Source organism: Budorcas taxicolor, chromosome 19 (genome assembly GCF_023091745.1).
Source record: "Budorcas taxicolor isolate Tak-1 chromosome 19, Takin1.1, whole genome shotgun sequence".
Taxonomy (NCBI): domain Eukaryota; kingdom Metazoa; phylum Chordata; class Mammalia; order Artiodactyla; family Bovidae; genus Budorcas; species Budorcas taxicolor.
In genome coordinates, this window is record NC_068928.1 from 57,290,107 (window position 1) to 57,312,657 (window position 22,551).

Below are 22,551 nucleotides of genomic sequence, written 5' to 3' on the forward strand. Positions count from 1 at the left end.
GGTCTCAGGAGTGCTTGGCCCCCGAGGTTCACTTGCCGCGCAGGGAAGCTTTGTTCGGGCCAACACTCGGGGGGCTAGGGGCACGGATGTGGGAGAGCGGGACAATCAGAGACAGGTCCCCCGGCCCGAGTCTTCCGAACGCCCACCCCGGGCCTGGCCTCGGGGCCGAGCCCTCCCCGCTTCGTCTCCAGGAAGAGTCCGGAACGGAGAGGATCCCTGCCCGCAGCGTCGCCAACCCCGGGGGCTTCCCGCGTTTCCTGCACGGGGACGGGGAGGGAGGGGCGGGGGTTATCCGGTCCCGTCTCCGCTCCGAGCCCGGAGGAGCCGCCTGGGGAGCTCGCGCTAGGCCCCCGAAGGGCGTCGCGCCCCTGACCCCCAGGCCCCAGGTGCAGCGGTCAAGGCCGGAGCGCAGCCAGGCGGGGGCGCGCCGGGACCCCACCGGCCGGAACCGCGGCACACGCCGTTCCCGGAGGCTCCGGCTCTGCGATTTGAACCGAGGAGGCCGGGCGGCCCGGCCGCGGTTCGCAGCGGCCATTGGCTGCGGCGGCGCGGTGACATCAGCGCGGGGGGCGCGGGCGGAGCCCGGGAGGGGAGTGTCCGAGCGGCTCCCAGCCCCGAGCCCGAGAGCCAGAGGCAAACCGATGCCGAGCGGACACGGGCCGCCAGCCCCGGCGCCTCGCTGAGCCCACGGAGCGGAGCGCGCAGCTGCGCCGACCCGGCGCTCTCGTCTCTGGGGACCCAGGTAGGCGACGGGTACCCCCCTACCCCGCCTTTGACCGCGACAGCCCCCCGGCACCCTGCGGGGCCTGGGTGGGCTCCGTGTGGGGACCTCGATTCCCCCCCGCCCCAGACCAAGGGGGCGGATGGGGTTGAAAAAGCCGCGATAGGGGCGGCGGGTTGTGGAGCGGGGCCGGGTGTCCCCACTCCTGCGCTCGCTCCCGGGTAGCCAGGCTGGGGCCCGGGGCCACGCACCGGTGTCCGAGCAGATCCAGGCTGGGGAGGGAGGTGGTGGCGGTCGATTTCCCCTCCCCAGACTGGGCTTAGCCGGTCGGATCCAGGGGCTGCTCGGGGGGTGGGGACGGGGCACCACCCGGCTTTGAACGGTCCACCGCTTCGCCCGGGTGGGTGACACTGGGGCGGGAGCACAGCCTTCGGCGGCGCGCGGTGCCCCAGAGTGGGGCGTGTGTGCAGAGTTCTCCGTGAATCAGAACCCGATCGCTCGCGCGTAGTGGCAGAGGCGTGCACACTCGCCCTGGTACACTCGCCGCAGCACACGCCGCCCCGTGTCACCGCGCCGCGCGGAGAGGGGCGACGAGTCGCCCGGGAGGGAACGGCCGAGCGAACAAACCCTCCTCCCGCCCCACACCCTCCCTCCCCGGCTCGCCCGGCCCCGCCCCGTGCGCCCGCCTCCTCGGGAGACCGGGAGGCCGAGGCTAGGGGGACGGGCGCGGCGCCGATCGGCCGGGTGGGGCCGCTTCCGAGCCCGGCCCGTGGCCGCGCGCGGGACTCGGCCGAACGCTCCGGGCCTGGCCTCGAGCCGGGAGCGGGCGGTTAATGATTTAATCACCCGCTCCGAGAGGGGGAGCGCGATCGGTCGCCTGTAGCTCCGCCCCCTCCCCGGAGCGCCCTCCGTCCGGGGGCACAAAACTGCCCCCCACCAGCCCCGGGCGCGTCCCGGGTGAGCCGCTCTGCGCGCCGGGCCGCCGCGGGTGAGTGTCCGGGCCGCCGGGGGAGCTGGGCGGGAATCGGAGCGGGGGCCGGCGGGCTTCCCGGGGGAGGACGGGCCAGGGCGTGTGTGTATGTGTGTGTGTGAGTGTGTGTCTGGGGGAGGGGTGCTCTCGGCTAACTCAAACCAGATTCCTCGTTTCCCGACGCGACGCCGTAGCCTGCGCCTGGGAAGTTTTCTTTTTCTCCCCGGGAGAACGAAGGGGAAATACAATGCTTTCTCTTTTCTTGTCACGCTTGCGATCTGACAGGCTCCCACGGCCCTGGGCTGCGTCTCCGGTGTCTGTTCTCTGCCCCTTTAGCTGAGCAGTTGAACGGCGGGCAAGGGTCCCTGAGCTGTGTGAAGCCCCCTGCTCCTCTCCTGGGGAGGTTAGGTGCCGGTGGTGGTGGGAGGGGGGTGGTATCTCCCTCTTCCGGACCGCCCCCTCCAGCGGCCATCTGGACCAGAGCAAGCTCCGCCATCCAGCCCGCGTAAACAATGAGGGGCCCGGTTACAGGAGGGCCTCCAGCAACGCAACTTCTTTGCAGAGTCTGGGTTTCTAATAACTCCCTACTCCCTCCGCCCCTTTCCAAGGCCGAGGTGGAGGAGGGGACCCCCCGGCAGGATGGACTGAATTTTAAGAGAACAAAGAACAGGGCACAAAGGAAGGGGGAAGCTGAGCTGTGGGTTTCCCCCAGAAAAGGGGAGTTTGCTGGACCAGGCCTGGACTTAGCCAAGCCTCTAGGTGGCCCCAGGGCTCCAGAGGCAGTAAGAGGACTTGGGACAAGGGAGGTGCCATCCCTTGGGGGTAGCCAGGACCCTGTGTGAGTCTGGGGGCGGGGCAGGGCCTGTGGGCCCCCGCTTTCATCAGCTGCCCGGTGTGAGGAGCCCATGTGACCACCCGATTACTGTGGTTTATCTCCTCTGAACTTGGACTTTGCCCAAGGGACAGCTGCTCCTTCCCACAAATGGGGGTTCCGTGAACCTTGGGAGACCCCCGGTCAGTTTCTCCTGGTCTTCCCAGGGATCCTGGGGACCCTGCAGGGACTGGGAGGGGGTCGGTGTGATGAGATGAGCCTGGGGTTTGGAGTCTCCGCGGGCCGCTCTGCCCTCTCCCTGAGTTCCTGGAGCTCCAGCTCATGGGTGACCATGTGCTCATGGATGCTCCCTAGTTCAGGCCTCAACTTCGAGGATTCTTTCCATCTTTTTCTGGGATGTCCACCTTTCTCTTGACTCCTCTTCCGTTTCCCTCTCATTTCTCTCTCCCACCCACCCACTCATCAATGCTCACCCCAATCCCATGTAGGCACACACCCAGCTGACTTTGGTCCTGTTGCCTCATGGAACCCGACAGTCCAGCCCTCACAGGACTGGAGACCGGGGAGCCCCAGGCCCAGAGACTGTTGTCTGAGAAGTGGGGATGGGGGGGATTGGGCAAATGTTGACCCCCGGAGAAGGACCCTAGACCTTTCTGTACCCTCAGGAGCCTTCGGTAGGACCTCTGGTTGGCCCTGGCTCAGGGTTCCTCGCCGCCTCCGCCTTTGGAACGGCTGATTGATTTCTGCAGCCAGGACAGGCTGTGCCCAGGTGTGGCGGGCAAGGTGCTTGCAGCAGGCCGCCCTTCGCCCTCTCCCCTACCCCCTCTCCTCTGAGCAGGAAGGTGGGACCAAGCTGGAACCGGAGGCCTCAGAGGCCAGACTTGCTGTCAGGCAGTGGCTCCAGCCTCCAGTGGCTGGAGCTTCCACAGGCTCAAAGGATCCTGTCCCTGTGGGGGGAGGGAGGAGCCTGTCCCTTGGAGGAACAGGATCTGGGTTGATGCCAGAGATACGCTTGGGGGCGGAGGGAGAGGAGTTGAGCAATCTGGCCCTGGAAGCTGTGAGAGCCTCGATCTCCTGACCTATGTGCTGGAGGCCTTTCCGCAACCTTGGGAAAGGGAACCGAGCCCTGGACCCGTGGGCAGAGTGTCCTCAGAGCCAGCACCTCTGGGGACTCAGGGAGGGTGGGATCCTGCTGGGAGGGACTCATGTGGTGACTGGACATGGCCCTTTGCTCACGGGGTGCCGAGGAGGAAGTCGAGCCCTGAAGGATCCGGCATTCCCACTCACTGAGTCCCTGAAACTCTAGCTTAAAATACAAGGAGCCTTGGGCTTCCGTCCAGGAACTCTATCAGAGTCTCTCGGGCACTACCAGCTTGCAGCTCGGGGCTCCAGGCCAGGGAGGCAGCACTGACGTCCAGAACCCCTCTTGCCAGGAGCAGGGGCTCTGGTGGCCCCCACTCAGCCTCCCAAGCTCGAAAGGGGCTCCTTTTCGGGTCAGGTGAGCCCAGTTGGGGTTACCCAGCTGGTAAGAAACCGCTGGCATTTCCCTCTCATTCCTTCATCCTCGGAGGTTGAGGGCATCTGAGAAGCTGCAGAGCTGGGACGAGAAGGAGCCCTGGGGCTGACCTTAGGGACAGCATCTCTTGCTCAGCCAGGGCCGCTCTGACCACCGTCTCCTCCCCTACCCAGCAGGGTGGCAGACAGTGTCCGCCAGAGCAGCCTCTAGCCTCCCTAGGAGCATCTCAGCGTTCTTATACCTGCATCCAGGCAGCTCTTGGGGTAACTGGACTTGGTCTGCAGACCCCAGTTTCAGATCCATGACAGTGAAGCCGGGCTCTGTGGTCAGGTGTCTGCTCCCCGCCCCTCCTTCCTCTCCACACTCAGGTTTCCACTCCCTGCAACCCTTCTCTGTTCCTCAGAACGTTCTCCTTGGCTCACTGAGACATCAAGAGGAGCCCCTGTGTTCCCCCTGCCCTTGGGGTTGAAGTCTCAGTCAGATGGTGGGAATGGAGAGCCAGAGAAGGTACAGAAGAACCCCTCCAGGGCTGGCATCACCGTCTGTGGACACCTCTGATGAGGACCGGGTTAGGTCCTAACTGGGCGTTAATCATGTTGATGATCAACCATTATTTGCTTCTGGTAGCTGGTCCCCCCGATTTCTAAATTCGCTAACCTACATCTTAGGGAGGAACGGGAGGGAGGAACAGGAGGGCCTCATCCCCTGTATTGAACTGAAATCAGAAAGAGCTGACGTCCTGTCTGAGAAAAGCCAGGCTCCTCCTCCTGTTTCTTTAAAGGTTAAAAGGTAAAGAAGAGAGAAGGGAAGGCACGTGGGGAAGGAGACCAAGCCCAGGGCCTGCGTGATCCCCCTGCTGGTCTGGACTAGGCAGTCTACAGCTGGGCTTGGGAGCCCTGAGGATACCCGCACCCCGCAACAATTCATCCTGGGGCCCCCAAGGACTGTGCAAGGGGTCAGCCCGGGGGCCTTTTGGATAGGAGCCCTTGGGCGACACTGAAGGTACGTGTCCTCTTTGAGCTTGGGGAGTAGCCGTTGGCAGAGAGTCCCAGGGGATGCAGGAATTCTACTTTTCAAGGTGTAGAGATGGGGCACCTGCTGAAAAAGAATACGTTATAGCATCATTTTCACAGCAGACAGTGGGGAGTGCTCACCCCTTACGAATCCTCGTGTAAGGGCTTTACCTGTGTTAGCTTATTTCATCTTCACAGCAGTGCTAGCAAGTCCGTGGTGTTATCAGTCGCTTTGTACACTAATAAGGACACGAAGGCACAAGTAACTTGCCCAGTGTGGCCGAGCCAGCTGGTCACCGGGGAGAGTCTGGCTCCAGGGTCGCCCAGGCTGCACGCTCCATCCCACAGAGTCAAGGTGGAAATTCACCAGCCTGCTCTAGAGCCGGACCTGATCCACCTGGCTCCCTCTGGAGACCCAGGGCGTCCTTTGACGCCCCACTCCTCCCTCAGCTGAGCATTCTGCTCTTAGGAGAACCCAAGTGAAACCAAACAAGATCAGGCTGATCTGATTTCAAGCCCAGCCGTTTCCTTCTGAGGCCCTGGGCAGGAGGGAGGAGCATGGGCCCCCTGCAGGCACTCCTTTTGCTCCCCTTCTCCAGCTTCTTCCCTCTGTGATGGGAGCTGGGTGGCTGGAGAAACACACACTGACACCCACACACCGACACCCAGACACCGACACCCACCCCTACCCCTCCGGGAAGAGGGGTAAACAAGTGAAGTTGCCGATTGCCCTTGAGCCGCTGGCTCCTCTAGGCTTGGCTCCAGAGCTGTCGCTTCCTGTCACTCCCAGGTCAGGGCTCACTCCTTTCCCTCCCGAGAGGCTGTAACTCCTGGTTAGTGATGGGGCAGGGCCTTTCTCCCTCCATGCCAAGCCTTCCCTGCCAGCCCTCCTGCTCTCCTTCCTCTGGCCCAAGGCATAGGCTTCTGGGATGAAGAGGGAGCAGGGTGGAGAGAGAATGGCCCATCCCCAGCCCAGGAGGAGCATGGTTGCCCAACACCATGGACCTCCTGGGGTGGGGGGCGGCTGTGGTCTATATGTCACGGGATGTGTCTTGTCCTTTCCCTGCAGTGGTGGGGAATGAGGAGCCTGGACTTGCGCTATTTTAACCTGAAATTCTGTGCAAAGTGGTTGTCTGGTGGGTGCTCATAACCAAATCCATAACCTTCGTCAGATTTGAGTCCAGCACCCCCAGCAATGCTTACAGCACTCCCGTGATACACCTTATGGTCAAGTCGGGAAAGCCCAGGGTTCAGAATCAGGCAGACTTGGACAGCTTTGTCCTTAGCAGCTGTGTGGCTCAGGGGAAGCATTTAACTCTCAGCCTCAGTTTTCTCATCTGTAAGATGGGAATGATGCTGGTAACTCCATGGGATTGTTGGAAAGAGCACTTAGGGTCTTTCAAATGCCTAGGATGGTGTTCTTACTTGCCCCTCCAAAAGGGAAGCTTAAACAAGATAAAGCAGCCAGCTTGGTATAGGGTAAAGGTATTTTGATCTCCATTTTATTTCTCATACTTCCTCCATGACCTATGGTCCAGGGGGCGCATATCCATCTGAGGTCCACGATAGGGTCTAAGGTATCATTTCCTAATCTCTAAGCCAGAGTGGACATTGTAGTTTTTTGCAATCAAAGGGTAAGTTAATTATCCAAACTGCAGTGCGTTTTCCCACAACTCAGCCTAAGTGACTGGCATCGTTTTCCTAAAACTGTAAAAACTAAATTCTCTAAGATGGTTGAGAATATCTTCATGAATCCAGTGGTGAGTATCATGATTAACAGAAATACCTCTAACACAGCATCATCAATAGGAATATAATGCCAGGCACATAAAGAAATTTTTTAGTTTCCCAGTAGCTACATTAAAAAAACTACAGACTGATGAAATACATTTTTATTTTGTTTTAATTTTTTGGCTATGCTGTGTAGCATGTGGGGCTCCAGTTTCCCAAACCAGGGACTGAACTCACACGTCTGCATTGGAAGCTCAGAGTCTTAACCACTGGACCATCAGGGAAGGGCCCTGGTGAAATCAATTTTAATGTTATATTTAAGCCAGTATGTTCAAAATACTGTCATTTCACCATGTAATCATAAAAAAATATTAACAAGATATTGTTACATCGTTTTTACATCGTTTTTTTATACAAGGTCTTCAGAGTCCATTGTGTATCTTACACGTGTTGTTTGTTTAGTCGCTAAGTTGTATCTGACTCTTTTGCAACCCCATGGATTGTAGCCAGCCAGGCTCCTCTGTCCATGGGATTTTCCAGACAGGAATCCTGGAGCAGGTAGCTGTTTCCTTCTCCAATATTTTACACACCTGTAGCACACGTCAGCTGGGATGCTAAATCTCATAAATACCCCCTCAGAATTGGGAAGTAGATTCACACCCTCAAGGTGTTTGAAACATACTTGGGTTTTCCAATCACTGAATCAAGCATCAGTTTTTTCATTTAAAATCATTAAAATGGAAGAAGATTTAAAAACTCACTTCCTTGGTGGCCCTCGGCACATTTCAAGCACTCGACAGCCTGATGTGAGCGGGGCTACTGTGCTGGGTGACTTGGGTTCAGGACAGCTGTAATGCCAGGAACCGAGCGCCTAGCCAACATTATGTTGACAATGGTGGCACACTGAGCAAGATAAGAATGAGGAACGGAGGGGGCAGAATTATTATTAGTTGCAGATGCTGGGTTGGTGTACTTGCAAAGCTCAAAAGATTTAATCATATGGTTGATTAGGGTGTGTAAAGATAGTACAGGCTTAGTAGGGTAGACATTAAATAGATAGAAATTTTAAAATTGTGGCTTTCCCATATACCAGCTACCACCAGTCAGAAGATACAGCTACATGAAAGGGGCTGGATATAAAACCCATTCACAATGAAAGACCATAGGATAACTCAGAGTGAACACGACAAGACGTGTGTCAGATTTGTAGGAAGGAAAAAACCACAGAATTTAATGGAGAATGTCTAAAAGACTTGGATAAATGGATATGAAGACATGATGTTGTGATAACATCAACTCTCCCCAAATTAATTTATTGTTTGCTTTCAATCCCAATGTAATTCCATCAGGACTTCTTTTGGAACTTAATAAAATGTGTCTCAAGTCCTTCGGGAAGACTAACTGCATTAGAAAGGCCAAAAAGTTTTCAGGAAAAAAAAGTTAAAGCAGGGATATTATCCTACTGAATACTCAAAACGTATTTCACAGAGCTGATAGTATAGACCTGGTTTCGGAATAAACAGAGACCAATAAGCAGGATGTGAAGAACTGACTCATTTGAAAAGACCCTGATGCTGGGAAAGATTGAGGGCAGGAGGAGAAGGGGACGACAGAGGATGAGATAGTTGGATGGCGTCATTGACTCAATGGACACGAGTATGAGCAAGCTCCGGGAGTTGGTGATGGACAGGGAGGCATGCTCTAGTCTATGGGGTCCCAAAGAGTCGGACACGACTGAGCAACTGAACTGAACTAAAAACAAAAAAGCGGGAAAGGAAGTCCAGAGAAACCGTGGGTGGTGCTATCTGTATCTATATATATCTGATGAAGGTGGCATCTGATCCTGTACTCATCATTTATACCAGTTTTATACAGAATCAGTAACTGACTTGGCTCTATTTTAAGTTTTTATCTATTTTTAAATGACGCGCAGTTTCAAGCCACAGACATCTTTGTATTTCCTTTACTGGTATCTTTATCTCCATGAGTAATTTTTCATCATTACATTACCTGGTAGTTTTAGAAGAAGTGAATACTTTCATAAAACTTGGGAGTGGGGAAGGTCTTTGCTTCATGGTTTTAGAGCCAGAAATTATAAAACAGATTTAACCATGCAAAAACTAATGAGCACTCCATGGAAAAGAAAACAACAAAATCACCATATTGTAGACAGGCATATGATACGCTTGCAGAAATATCTGCAAAGTATAGTCAACATCCCTAAGAGCCTTAAGATTTAAAGTCATACAAATCCAATGGAAAAGATGAAGGACCCCCCTGCCACCTTGCCCCCAAATTGGGTAAAATGGCTTCCACAAGCAATTCATTAGAGAAATGTTCTCTAAAATGCCCTCCCTCTTTAGTAATGGGAAAAATGAAAATGCAAATTATAAGTTTGCAAAGGTGGTGGTGATCGTGGTTTTGTTGTTTTCAACTAAGGGCACCATAATGCCTGGTATTGGACAGTGTCATCCTCTATCTTGGTGAAACTGTAACTTGGTAAAAACCTTCTGGAGAGCAAGTGAACAAGAGAAACAAAAGTAATTTTACTCACTTATCGGTATGTATCCTCCGGAAATGGACCTGGGCAGACTTAGCTGGAAGGCTGCTTGTTACAGAGTTGGAAGGAAACGGAAGCAACCTAGCATTCTTCAGTGGCCTGCTGGATGTAAAACTGAGGCTAGAAGGGCTTAATCTAAAATAATGTAGCAGTTTTTATGAACATGTAACCATTTTCACTCAAATGCGAAGAACAGTGGTTGGCTTTATTCATCCCTCTGCCTTGGAAAGTGCTGCTTGTATTTTGAAAAAAGGTGGGGGGAGGGGCGGAGAAAAACATCTTAAATCGGCACTATCGCAGAGAGGTAGCGTGCAAATCTCGTATATAATTTACGGTTAAAATAGATGCATTTGAAAAAATACAAAGAGGTGAAACGACCATTTTCTTTAACTCAGTATATTCCAAATATTATCATTTGACAATAATTTAAAATATCATTTGAAAAGATCAATTCTAACATGCAATCCGATGTGGAAAATGAGCTAATTTGCACTCTTTTTTGATGCTAAATCTTTGAAGTCCAGTGTCTATTTAACCCTTTAGCACAGGTCAACTTGGACATTTCAACCTGGACTCCATTTGGGGTGCACATTTCAAATGCCCCATGGCCACCGGGCTGGGGACTGCTGTATTGGACAGTGTGAGCCCATGTTATGTAGTAACACCTGGACAGGTAGCAGACAGTGGGGTCCTTAAGGTCTGTGCTCCACACTAGTGTCCTGATTACCTGGAGCCAGTTCATCCCCCTCCCCAGTGGCACTCCTCTCCCGCCTCCCCCCTCCCCCAGGGATGTCTGGAGAGTGGGCGGTGGCTGCTCGCTGCTGCAGAAAGCGTGTAGTGAAATTGGGGCTTTGTTCACTTTCCCTTCCTTCCGGGAAGAATCTATTCACCAGAGTATGTTTATCTCCAGGAAATGGGACTTGTAGCTCCCTTGGGCCAATGAACCCAAGGTCTAGATTGACTCGGAGAGGCGGGGAGGGTGGAGCCAGCGCCAGGCACCCAGCCTGGGAGGTTTCAGGACAGGGATGCGGTCCAGGTCCTGGCCTTCCTTTCTGGCAACTACCAAGAAACACAAGCTGGAGATTGGAACAGGGACAGGCATGAGAAACACGTGAAGTGGGGCTTCGTGCTGGGCCCACTCTTGACTCTGCTGGGCAAGTCCTGGCTTCTGCTTCAGGGGGCTCCTCCCCACCTCTCACCTCCCAGGGAGGGTCCTCAGAGCAGGAAGCGGGGATGAGATCTGGAGTAAGGAGGGGCCCATTTGAACCATCCTTGGGAGCAGATGGCTGATGGGGGTGTCCGTCAAGTAAGTCTCGGTCCCCAGGTCTTAGATAAACAGTCTGCCTAATCCCACCCTATCGCCATCTCTCTGTCCATGAACACATTCTCAGCTGAGGACATCTGAATAAGCTGGAGGTTGTGTCCCAAGGTCTGCCAGAAACGGGCTCAAAGCACCATTTAGTAGCTGAGAGAGAGAGCACCAGGGCCTTCACTCCATCCGAGCCTCGGTTTCTCTCTTCTGTACAATAGGGGCAATCGCAACACCCTGCGCACGGGGCCAGGGGCCTATGTTTAATGATGCCGCCCCACAATTCCTGGCACGCAGCAGGCACCTGGTGTATGGGAACTGCTAACGGTATGCCTATTTCTGCATTGCTGGTGGTCGGCCAGTGCCTGGGGCCCTGGGGTGTCCTCCCCGTGTCCTCGGGTGACCCCGCCTCTTTGAGTTCCCTCTGTTCTCTGGTAACCATCAGGAGACCCGAGCTGGCTGCGGAAGCAACAGGGACCAAGCTGCCCCCTGCCCAGGGTACCACTGGGGGATGGCCACTGTGGGAGGCTGGCCTCCAGCTCTGGGCTTTCGTGTCACTGGAAATTGGCCAGTCTCCCAGGTGGGAGGTGGAGGTTGTCATTTCTGAATTGCTAGTTGTTGGAAAGCAGGTTCTTGGGGGGAGGGAGTGGGTCCTAAGCTCCCTATTTCCCCTGCCACCTAGTTTAATAGGCTGCCCACTTTGTCCTCCCAGGCAGTTTAAAACGAGGACATAATAAACTTGTGATAAACTTGTCCTTCTGGGGAGGTGCGGATTTAGGGGGAGGGAGAGAGAAAGAGGACAGACATCAACGGGAGATTTTTTGATCGTTTGATTTGAGAGTATGTGGCCTGAGCTCCACGCCCTTGCCCTTCTCCTCCCAGCCTCCACACAGTGCCTTGTATGGGCTGCAGCTGCGGGAGCCTGAGAATCTGATAGTTGAAAGCTGGTTTGGAAATTAAAATTTTTTCCTTAAGCCTTTGATGCTTTGGGATTTTTACTATTATTATTATCAAAACAGCACTGCCACATTAAAGGAAACTTTCTTTTTTTTTTACAAAAGCCCATTTTCCTCTCCAGCCTGATGTCACTCCTTTAATTTCTCTGCCTGCCCTTTTGCCTTTCTTCGAGAACGCATATGTGTGTGCCGTCTGCGATCACTGCACGTAAACAAGTCTAAGTTCTGCCTTTTTCTCCTTCTGCTTGAGGTCGATTGGTGATCCGTTTTCCACGTCCTACGTGGTCTTCATAGACTGCTTGTTGTGCTTGCAGGTAATCTGTTGGGTTAATGTGTCCTTGTTTTCTCAACCATTTTCTCATTGCTGGGTGTTAGGCTGTTTCCAGTCTCTTGATATTATGAATGAGGCATCAGTGGCTATCTGTGTTGGGGACTTTTTTCTGCTCTGAAATAGTTCCAGAGGGTGCGTTTCCCACTGTGGAGGCTCCTGGATCCTTCTGGATTTAAAGTTGAGTGTTTAAAGAAACTTCCGTAATTGACGATGCCCCAAGACTATCTTGTCCTGGGGTCATTTTGACTCTGAGCAGCTCCTGGGCTGGGGTTTTGTACCTCCCTCCCTGCCTGGTGGCACCTGGTACCTGCTGTTCAGTGGGAGGGAAGTCCTCCTCTTCCCCTTTCCTGGCTCAGTGCCACCAAGATGGTAACAGACTCAAGAAGGTCTAGCGCCATGCCTGGAGTGAGTCAAAGCCCATGTTATCTGTGAGGACCTATCGAGACTGGGAGACGGGAGCCTGGGTGTCAGCACGCCCTGGGTTCCCCACCAGCTCGGTGGCCTTGGGCAAGTACTCTTCTCCACCCCAATGTCCCAGTCAAGGCCACTGGATGGGATCATCTCTAGGCTGTCCTTCCCCTCTTAGTCTTGGCAATCTCTGAAGTTGAAGGCATTGTGGATGGGTCTGTGGGTGTCACGTGACATTGTGGGTCCCATCCTGTAGCACCACCCCCAGGGGTGCACACAGAATCCACTGAGGGACTTCCCTGGTGGTCCAGCAGTTAAGACTCAGTGCCGGGGGTGTGGGTTCGATTCCTGGTTGGACAACGAAGATCCCACATGCTATGTGGCATGGCCAAAATATTTTTTTTGTAACCAAAAAAAAAAAAAAATCCACCGAGATGTGGGAAGAAAAACACAAGAACTACTATGTCGTATTTTGGCTTTTTTTTTTTTTTAAGGAAAACTCAAACCTATTAACTGATGGATTGACAATAGCCTCATTTATAATCTATAAAATATATATCAGTGTGCATGTGTATAGAGATTACAGGCTCCATGCTTTAATGTGCTGAGGTCCCCACACTCTGGGTCATGCATCACTGTTTTAGTGATGGGAGCTGGGCTGTGGGAATAAAGCCCTGGCTTCTGTCCATGACCCCAGGGCAAATCTCTTAATTTAGACTCTTCATCTCCGAGATGGCTGCTCCGCAGATACACAAGGGGTACAGGAGTTATAATAATGATATTTCGTGTTTCCATCCTGGGCTCTTTTTTTTTTTTTTCTGTCCTTCCCTTAATTTAATTGTGGCCATTCAGGCTCAAATTATTTTAAGACAGGGCTCCTTAACATCCTTGTGGTGACAGCAGACTTTCAAATAGAGAGGGCTGCTGGCAGTGTTAGTGAGGGGACGAGAAGTTTCCAGATACACTCAAGGCAGCAAAAGTGACCCCACGGCCCCGCCGAAGTCCCTCCAGCCCTATGTAGCAACAGGCATCAAAGCTCCCGAAGTCTCGTCGGTTCCCTCTGCCGCCGGCCGGCCGGCTGTTGGAATAAAGCAGTCTTCTGCTTTCTCTGGAACTCCTTATCTTCTCAGGATAAGGCGGGTGAGCATTTCAGAAAGCGACAGAGCCTCGGGGCGCCCATGGCCCCCCTGGCGCCCGCATTTCTTGCACAATCCCCTGCAGCGTGTTCTTCCAGCTGTCGGATGTTCTCAGCACAACCCCACTGCCCCGCCCCATTCTGCAAAGTCAGCTTCTTCCCGGTACAGCGTTGATTGCACCCCCCAAGTGAAAAGCCCCTGGCCTACCAGGTGAGATGCCCCCGCTGGGCTCCAGCTCCCCTGGGAGTCTGTCCTCCGTCTCCTCCCCCATCGGGATGCTCAGGCCCTGGGGTATCCACCTCCAAACCCGGCCCTGGATGTGTCCTAACCCTAGCACACCCCGCCTCGTCCAGCTCCTTTGTCACACTTTCATCCTGGCCCTGTCCATCTCCACAACCATAGCCTTGTCCAAGCACCCATCCTCTTTGCCCTGAATTCCTGCTTCCCTTCGTCTCTGCCTGAAAAAGCTTCTTGTATCCAACCCAGAGCACAACTGAGCTCGAATGCCCCCTTCTGTCCAGCCACGTTGCTTGGGGATGGCCTGGGTGGTTAGAAGCAGAAATGCTGGAGGGGGCGGGTGGCTGTGGCTGTGGGCGTGGAAATGTGAGCCCTCTGTGTACCCGGTGAGCTTACAGGCCAGCTGCACACTGGGAGGCCTGTCCGGCTGCCCCGGAGGAGCTCAGGTCTGTCTGGGAGCCGCTGGGCTAGTGATGAGGTGGGGAAGTGCCCTCTGGACAGCCTGCCAGGGAGGACGACAGAAGGTGTGGTTAGAGTCGATCCAACCAGGGTCCTGGCCTGGCCTGCCCTGTGCTGAGTGGGCCAAGAGGAGAGGAATCGGATTCCAGAGGAGGCGAGGGCGTCAGGGAGAGAGGCAAGATGTGGCTCTGTTTTCCCTTGCTCGGCCAGGAAAGTGGGATGTGGCTTCCGGGGTGAGGAGAGGGGCGGGGGCGTCCCGCCCAGGGTGTGCCATGGGGAGTGGCTGCCTATTTTAGCCACTTCCCCTGAGCTGAGTCACAGGGCTTAGCAGAGCCCCCTCCTGAGGCCACGGCGCCCTTGGGCACAGTCCCCTTCTGGGTGGCACTCAGCATCGCCCCCCAACCTGGTGCAGACCACCTGCTTGTTCTTATCCTCAGAGTTTCACCTCTTCACCTCTTCACAGAGTTGCTCCCTGTTCAGAGCTTAGGCTGACAGTGTCATGAGGGTGCCGTAAGACCAGAGATTTGAAACAGCCCAGTGAGTGGGCTCTGACAAGTCCTGAAGCTGCAGCTGTAGGGCCCCAGGGCTGCTGGGTCCTGAGGGTCCTCCTTCCTGGGCAGGGTGCCCAGTGGGTGACTCCACCTAGGCCCCGCTCTCAGGACTTGGGGTGTTCTCATGCTGGAGGTCGAAGATGGTTTGGTTTCTCAGGAGCCACAAACCCTCGTCCCCACCCCCAGGCAGCGAGACCAGGGGTGGCAGATAAGCGCTGGCCAGACCTGCCCTGCCTTCCTGGGGTGCAGGGCTGTGCAGGGGCCTAGGGCTCTCCTTGCCGGCCCCTTGAACCCTGACCTCTAGCTCTCCCCTTGAGAATGTCCCGGCAGAGGGTGATAGGATGGTGGGGACCCTTCCTGTCCTGGAGCTACGATGGCCGGGACCCCTGGCCCCTGCGGGGGGCCACGGCGGTCCACACCATCCCGGCTGAGTCCTGGGCAGCGGGGCCTGCGGTTTCCTTTCCACTCTCTCTAACAAACACTTGAGCTCAGGGAAACCGCAGCGCCTGACGTTGCTCCCTGGGCCTGGGGATTCCTGCTGTTAGCTTGAGACTCTTACACAACTCTGGAGGTTCCTGTCACAGATCCCACAGCTGGGATCCTTTTCGTCTCCTCCCCTGTTCCTCCCTCCCACCCCCACCCCCCGCTTTTTTTTTTCCTGCCTGAGCAGGCATACACACTCTCACTCCAGGACTGGGATTCTCAACCCAGGTGCTCCCGCGCCCCCACCATCGGGGGACACTCGGCCCATCCGGAGAGGCTTTGGTTGTCACAGTCATAGCGGGGGAAGGGGTGCTGCTGGCATCTGGCAGGTAGAGGCCAGGGATGCGGCCAGACAGCCTACAGGAAGCGGGATAAACCCCCACCACCGAGGACTCTCGGGCTCCAGGTATCAGCAGGGTCAGCGTCTCTGCGATATGACAGGTACTTTCTCCAGCCAGCAGTCGGGGAAGGGAGTTGGAAATGGTCCCTAACAGGAAGTGCTACCCACCAAAGGCCAGAAAGAGGCCTGGCATGGAGCAGAAAGAGGCCTGGAGCAGGAGGCCGGCCTCCAGCCCAGCTCTGCCCTTTGGCACATAAACCTGGATAAGTCACTTCACTGCAGTGAGCCTGTTTTCTCATCCAGAAAATGAAGCACTTGTGCTGAGAGCTGAGACTTCTGTGACCAGAGGCAGGAGCAGAGCTGCAGGCAGGTTGAGGACACAGACCCTCACCTTTTCTTCTTGCCTCACTGCCCTGATGGCAGCGGAAGCCTGTGGGATCCTCTAGCATCCAGAGTGCCTTAGAGACCTGATCTGATTTCCTTCAATGTGAACAGTTCTGAAACTGACACACTCCACTCTCGATTAGCCAAAGAGTTTTCCCTAAAGTTGGCCTGAGACCCCATTGCTGCCCCCAAGAGTCACATACGATGACTCTCTGCTGGATTAATGTGGAAGGGATGGCCCTGTGTCTACTGTAGGCAGCAGCAAACTATGGCCCAAATCTGGCCCACCACTTGTGTTTATAAATAAAGTTTTATTGGGATGCAGCCACGCCCATTTGTTTACATACAGCCTACTGCTGCTTTCCTACCACTGCAAAGACAGATTTGAGTAGCTGAGAACAAGACCATAACTGCCGTACAGCTGAAAATCTTTGCTGTCTGGACCTTCATGGAAAACACTTGTCAAAACCTGGTCTAGTGGCTCCACGTCTGATAGTTTAGAGGTCAGATCCCAGGGTATAGGGAGGGGTGAGGTCAGGGGTGGCGGAAGCAAATTTTCCTAAGGGTCTGGTGAGGAGGGGGGTCACCTCAAGGCCTTTCAGAGACGTCCTCACCTGACTCTGCCAGCCTGAGTCACCCATGTGGCAGGTGAGCCCCAGTGCCTGGCTCCTGCTGCCTGCCGGCCCCGGAGAACTTTGTTGGCTGGAGTGACGAGTGCTGAGACTGCCTGGGGGCGGGGCGGGGGGGCACGTGCTAGCAGGGGAACCATCAGGCTGGGCGTCCGCTGCAGGACAAGGAACAAGGAAGGAGCGCGTGGTGGGGGGGAGTGGAAGGGCTTAGAGAGGTCAGGCCCGGAGCCCCAGAGCTGTAGGCTGAGGTGTCATTGTCCTTGGGCTCAGGAAGGCAGAAAGGCAGCAACCCAGAGACTCGGGTGGGTGGTGGCCTTTCAACAGGTGTTTGGAGACCGACTGTGCCAAGAACTGCCAGACGAGCTTCAGTGGCGACGGGCCTGTTGCAACCCTCCGGAAGCTCATGGTCTGGTGGGGAGATGACAGTCCAGCCAGCAGCTATAGAACGACACAGCCAGTGCCCGCTGGGGCCGGGGCCATCCGCAGTGTGGGGGCTGGGGGACCAGGAGGCCGGGGGCTCTCACTGGGCTAAAGCAGGCTTCCTGGAAGAAGTGACATCTCAGCTGAGCCCTGAGGATGCTGGGTGAGCCAGGGGACCAGTGTTCCAGGCAGGGGACTGTTTGTGTCCAGTTCGGAGTTCAGGAGACAAGCTCAGTGCTGGGGCAGACCACAGGGGTCAGGGAGAGGCGAGGAGGGAGGTAGGGACCCGGCACCAGATAGGGGGTTCTGTGTTGGGTGGTCCTGGGCGGGCTGTTTTAGCCAGAAGGTGAAGGATGGGGGAAGGGGAAGCAGGGCCAGGTGGGATGTGGCGGCTAGCCTGGGGCAGAATCAAGAGTGAGGAGGAAATGCTGTGGGGCGTCCTGAGTTGCCAGAGGCAATCCACCTCTCCCTGCTCTGCTCAGCCCTGGGCTGCTGGGCTGGTTTGGCTTCAGCGTCCGACTTCACCTTGGTCCTTGCCGGGAGTCGCGTGGCTGGGGGTACGAGCTTTCAGAGGCTCTCCTAGGCTCCCCGAGGATGTTCTTTGATTCAGGTTAAACATCCTGGGGGTTGGGGGTGTCTGCAGTTGTCTAGTCCCTACCGCCCTGTGCACCCCTAATGATTAAAGAAACAGCATTTCCCAGTCTTGGTCCCTGAGACGCAGGCAGAGGGTGGACCCTTGGCAGAGCTCAGTGCCCCACGGAGGAGGTGCGGCAGGCGGGGTCCTCACTTCTGGGACACCCAGTGAGAACCGGAGGGCTGGGGAGCTGGTTCTGTGGTTCCTGGCGGCCCCACCCTCATTCTGATTCAGAGAGTGAGCCGGGCTGCCCAGGTCCATGGAGGTGTCTGCCCTGCCTCCCTGGGGCCTGTCCTGTCCTACCCCTTCTCTTAGGGCTGTGACTCAGGCTGAGGCGTCCACTAACTGCACAGGGATTGAGGTCAGCCAGCAGGAAGAACTGGAGAAGGCAATGGCACACCACTCCAGTACTCTTGCCTGGAAAATCCCATGGATGGAGGAGCCTGGGGGGCTGCAGTCCATGGGGTTGCTAAGAGTCGGACCCGACTGAAGCGACTTAGCAGCAGCAGCAGGAAGAACTTACAGCTTGTCTCCAGACTGGTCGTTTGCAGTAGTCAAGTCCCTTCCTAGTCTGCTGCCGGCCCGTTGCACCTCCCCCGCTAGCTGGCAGCATCCAGGTGGGGTGGGGGGAGACAGGGTCATTGAGACGACAGAGCGGCTCTCTCTCTAGCATCAGGACAGGCATGTCAGTGGCTACCTGAACTCCATAGGGCGCTGGCTTAGCCCCAGAGCCTGTGCAGGAGGGAGCTGGCTTATTTCACACTGTCTCACTTGGGTGGGAGGAGGAGGTGTAAATGGCAGCCCCTGAGCCGGATGGGCTCTGGTGCTGGGGAGACAGCTGGGTTAACCCTTGCCCTGCTGTGTTCTTCTTGCAGCCCTGTGATCTTCTCCTCATTGCCCCTTCTGGCTGCCGGACTTCACCTCTGACCCCCCCGGATCCACCTCCGCCGGACTTCACCTCTGAGCCCCCAGTCCACCTCTGTCAGACTTCACCTCTGACCCTCAATCCACCTCCAACCCCCTGATCCACTTCTGACCCCCGCCTCTCCCATCCGCCCCCGCCGGATTTCACCTCTGACTCCCGATCCACTTCCACCGGACTTCACCTCTGACCCCCGATCCACCTGCTGCCTTGGGAGGGCCCCCCTGTGTCCTCCACCCCAGCAAGATGCCGATCCTCAAGCAGCTGGTGTCCAGCTCGGTGCACTCCAAGCGCCGCTCGCGGGTGGACCTCACGGCCGAGATGATCAGCGCCCCGCTGGGCGACTTCCGCCACACCATGCACGTGGGCCGGGCGGGGGATGCCTTCGGGGACACCTCCTTCCTCAACAGCAAGGCCGGGGAGCTGGATGGCGAGTCTGTGGATGAGCAGGCCCCGTCCTCCTCCTCCTCCTCCTCCAAGCGCAGCCTCCTGTCCCGCAAGTTCCGGGCCAGCAAGCGGTCCCAGTCGGTGACCCGGGGAGACAGGGAGCAGCGGGACGTACTGGGCTCCCTGCGGGACTCGGCCCTCTTCGTCAAGAACGCCATGTCCCTGCCGCAGCTGAACGAGAAGGAAGCCACGGAGAAGGGCTCCAGCAAGCTGCCCAAGAGCCTGTCGTCCAGCCCCGTGAAAAAGGCCAGCGCAGAGGGCAGCCTAGAGGAGGCGGCGCCTCGGCGGAACGGGGCCGCCGCCCCGCACTCCCCAGACCCACTCCTGGAGGAGCAGGCCTTCGGGGACCTGGCGGATCTGCCCATGGTGCCCAAGGCCAGCTTCGGGCTGAAGCATGCTGAGTCCATCATGTCCTTCCACATCGACCTGGGGCCCTCCATGCTGGGCGACGTGCTCAGCGTCATGGACAAGGGGGGCGAGTGGGAGCCGGAGGGGGCACCAGAGGACGGCGATTACCATGGTGACGGGGACCCAGCCGGCATCCCAGCCCCAGTGCCCCGAGCGGCAGGGCAGGAAGGTGAGGGGGGCCCAGACGTGCCCTCCCGCACCCTGCAGGATGAGGGGTGGGCGGCGGCGGCGGCCCCCAGCCCTGGCTCGGCTCGCAGCGCAGGCAGCCACACCACGCGAGACAGCAGCTCACTGTCCAGCTGCACGTCGGGCGTCCTGGAGGAGCGCAGCCCAGCCTTCCGGGGGCCGGACCGCGCCCCTGCCGCTCTCCCTGCACAGTCGCCCGACCCCGAGTTCTCCTTTATGGACGAGGAGGAGGAGGACGAGATCCGAGTGTGAGGCTGCCCGGAGGTGGGGGTCTCTGGGCGTGGTCCCCTCCCTGCCCCCAGCCACGCCGCGGAGGCAGCCAAGGCTTTGACCCTGGGCGTTATGGATGAGGGGTGCGCACCGACCCTGGGGGCCCAGGAGGACTTGCATATGGCTTGGGTGCCTGACTTTTTTTTTTGCACACCCTGCCCTGCCCCAGAGCTCTTAGGACGGGGCTGCGTGCGTGCAGGAGACACCAGCTCTCCCCGCCCCCCAGGCCTCCTGTGGATGCTCGCTGGCAACCCGAGTCCCTGCCACGTGCAGCAATAACGGGGCAGCGGGGGCACCAGGGCTGAGGACAGCTGACTCGCCTCTTTTGTCCCAGCGTTTCTGCCGTGACCGGCAGTGGCCATCAGAATAAATGTTGTGCCAGGTCGTCTGCAACGGGGAACCCCTTGGAGGCAAAGCGGACCTAAAGTGTACACTAAACGCGACCCCTTCCGGGGACGAGAACAGGATGCAGAACCGAAGGAGCGCTCCAGGCGGCTTGAATTTTCAATCAAGACAGGGCCTTCCAGGATGACAAGAGGCCAGGCCACAGCCCTGACTCTGTCCCTCTGGGTCTGTTGGTTCTTTCTAGAGCAATACCTGAAGCGGTGTTTCTAGACCCGCCACCAGGAGGAAGACGAACCCTTTTAGAAAAAGACGTTTATACTAAGTGCTTCCAAACTTTATTTAGAGCTGTATGGGGTGGGAGGGGGTGGTCTGCGTGTGTCTTTCCCTGGCCCCCTCCCCCATAGCTATTAACAACTGGGCAGGCAGCCAGTGTAGGAAATTTCTGGAAAATGATTATTAAAAGAGCTGTCATTCCTAGGGGGGGCGGGGGCGGGGTATAAAAGCTTTCTTTGAATTGGGTTGTTCCTTCCCCCTCCCCCAGCCCGGGACTGACTACTTCCCCTTCCTCTCTCAAGCCTCTGACCAGGGAACCCCCTTCCCCACCTCTGAGTCAACAGCCACAAGGGCAGAGTGTTGCCAGAGTTAGCAACAAAACGAAAAACAGAATGCTGAGTTTAATTAGAATCTCAGGCGTGCAGAGGATACTCTTCTTTAGTGTAAGTATGCCCTGTGACTGATTTGGCACATACTTAGACTAAAAAGTTAGTGTTTTTCGTTCTGAAATTCAGATTTCCCTGTGTCCTTGAGTTGAGCTTGGGTGTGAGCCTCCAGAGTTCAAGCTGACTCACCTCCCCGCGTGCCCTTGTAGCCAAGGGAGGGAGGGGGACAGACAGACAGAACCAGCACGGGATGCAGCCAGGGCATCCAGGGCGGAGGCAGACATGCACTCAGACTGTAGCTTAGTTTTTGAATGGAGGGAGTGCCCTCAGGTGCCCCCTGGTTTCCAGTTGTGCAGCCCCCTGCCCCCCCACCAGCTGCCCTGACACCCATCTAGACAGTGGTCAGTTCCAGATTCCAAACTGTATATTTTTTTTCTGGGAAAATGTTAAAAGAGCAAGGAAACAGGAAAATAAAAGGCTCTACGGCATGCCTGGTGTTCTGTCTCTGCTTTTGGAGTTGGGGTTATCTCAGGATGTGGGGGAGGGTAGATAGGAGGGTGCAGATGGGGGGGGACCTGTGGCGGCCTGAGCCCCCATGGCTCTTGGGGGCTTGAGGTAGCTTCTCTGTCTCGGGGCCCTGCCCCTCCTGCACAGTTCTCCAGCTTCTGGAAGGGTTCAGCCTTGTGCGCCCGTTTGCCCAGGCAGGCTCTTGGGAGCTCTGGGATTTGGGTGTCTGAGCTCCCGCTCACCAGCTGGGGTCCCCAGGCACTTAGTCACCGTTCTGCTTTGTACCTCGTTCTCCTTGTCTGTTAAATGGGAATCTTGCTGCTCTCAGGACTTCCCTGCTGGCTCAGACGGTGAAGAATCCGCCTGCAGTGAATTGGGTTTGATCCCTGGGTTTGGAAGATCCCCTGGAGGAGGGCATGGCAACCCACTCCAGTGTTCTGGCCTGGAGAATCCCACGGACAGAGGAGCCCAGCGGGCTACATACAGTCCATGGGGTCACGAAGAGTCGGACACAACTGAGCCATGTGTTTACCGAGTTGTTCCTAAACCCAGGGAGGTGCCTGACGCGCGGGAGCTGTCAGCACCAGGGCACACAAGCCAAGTCAGCAAAGGGGCCTCCCTGCCCTCCCTCCCTTTCCCCATCTGACCTGGTGGATCCCCTTACGGAGGTGTGGTCTCCTTTCAATCTGCTGGCCTGGGAGGCAGACTCTGGTGTCCCCATTTTGTAGAAGAGACGTGCTCCAGAGGCCACGGGGCCACCTTCTCCAAAGTCACCAAGTGGCAGAGTCAACAGGGCTGATTGGAAACCCCTTCCACGCTCCTCGAAGCTTCCTGACTTGGGGAAGTGAAGTCGGGGTGCGTCAGCCCCGAGTGGGACCCCGGGAGCCCGGCGGTCAGCCCCTCCCTCACCCCTTCCCCTCTGCGTGGGCGCATCCCTAGGGCACGACTGTCAGCCTGGGTGGGGCTGTCTCTGCCCCTCCAATGCCCTCCTTTCCACCTGGGGGCCCGGCGTGGCTGAGATCTGAGTTCGGGAAACCCTGCCCCCGTCCCGGGGAGAAATTCAGGCATGTGCTCATCATTCTCCTGGGGAGCAATTAGAAGTGTAATTAAAATGTCGCCAAGTCCCTCTGTCCCTAGACTGGCTCCTTAGAGGTAATGAGAGGCGTGAAGTTATGAGTAGGCTGGGT

The 22,551-nt window shown here is 56.6% G+C and overlaps 1 protein-coding gene across 2 annotated transcripts; it reads left to right on the plus strand.

Annotated features, from left to right (window-relative positions):
* The first annotated feature begins 634 nt into the window (after positions 1–634).
* Positions 635–21,339, plus strand: CDC42EP4 (CDC42 effector protein 4). 2 transcript variants are annotated; one of them, XM_052657801.1, is made up of 2 exons: positions 635–742; positions 18,496–21,339. In XM_052657801.1, exon 2 carries the CDS (start codon positions 18,789–18,791, stop codon positions 19,833–19,835), a length of 1,047 nt encoding a protein of 348 aa, XP_052513761.1. In that variant the 5' UTR covers positions 635–742; positions 18,496–18,788; the 3' UTR covers positions 19,836–21,339. The 2 variants fall into 2 exon arrangements, with proteins under 2 accessions (XP_052513761.1, XP_052513762.1); XM_052657802.1 differs by lacking the exon at positions 635–742 and adding an exon at positions 1,543–1,709.
* The last annotated feature ends 1,212 nt before the right edge of the window (positions 21,340–22,551 follow it).

Coding starts and splice junctions, on each gene's coding strand:
- CDC42EP4 (XM_052657801.1), top strand. CDS start 18,789: ATGCCGATCCTCAAGCAGCTGGTGTCCAGCTCGGTGCACTCCAAGCGC.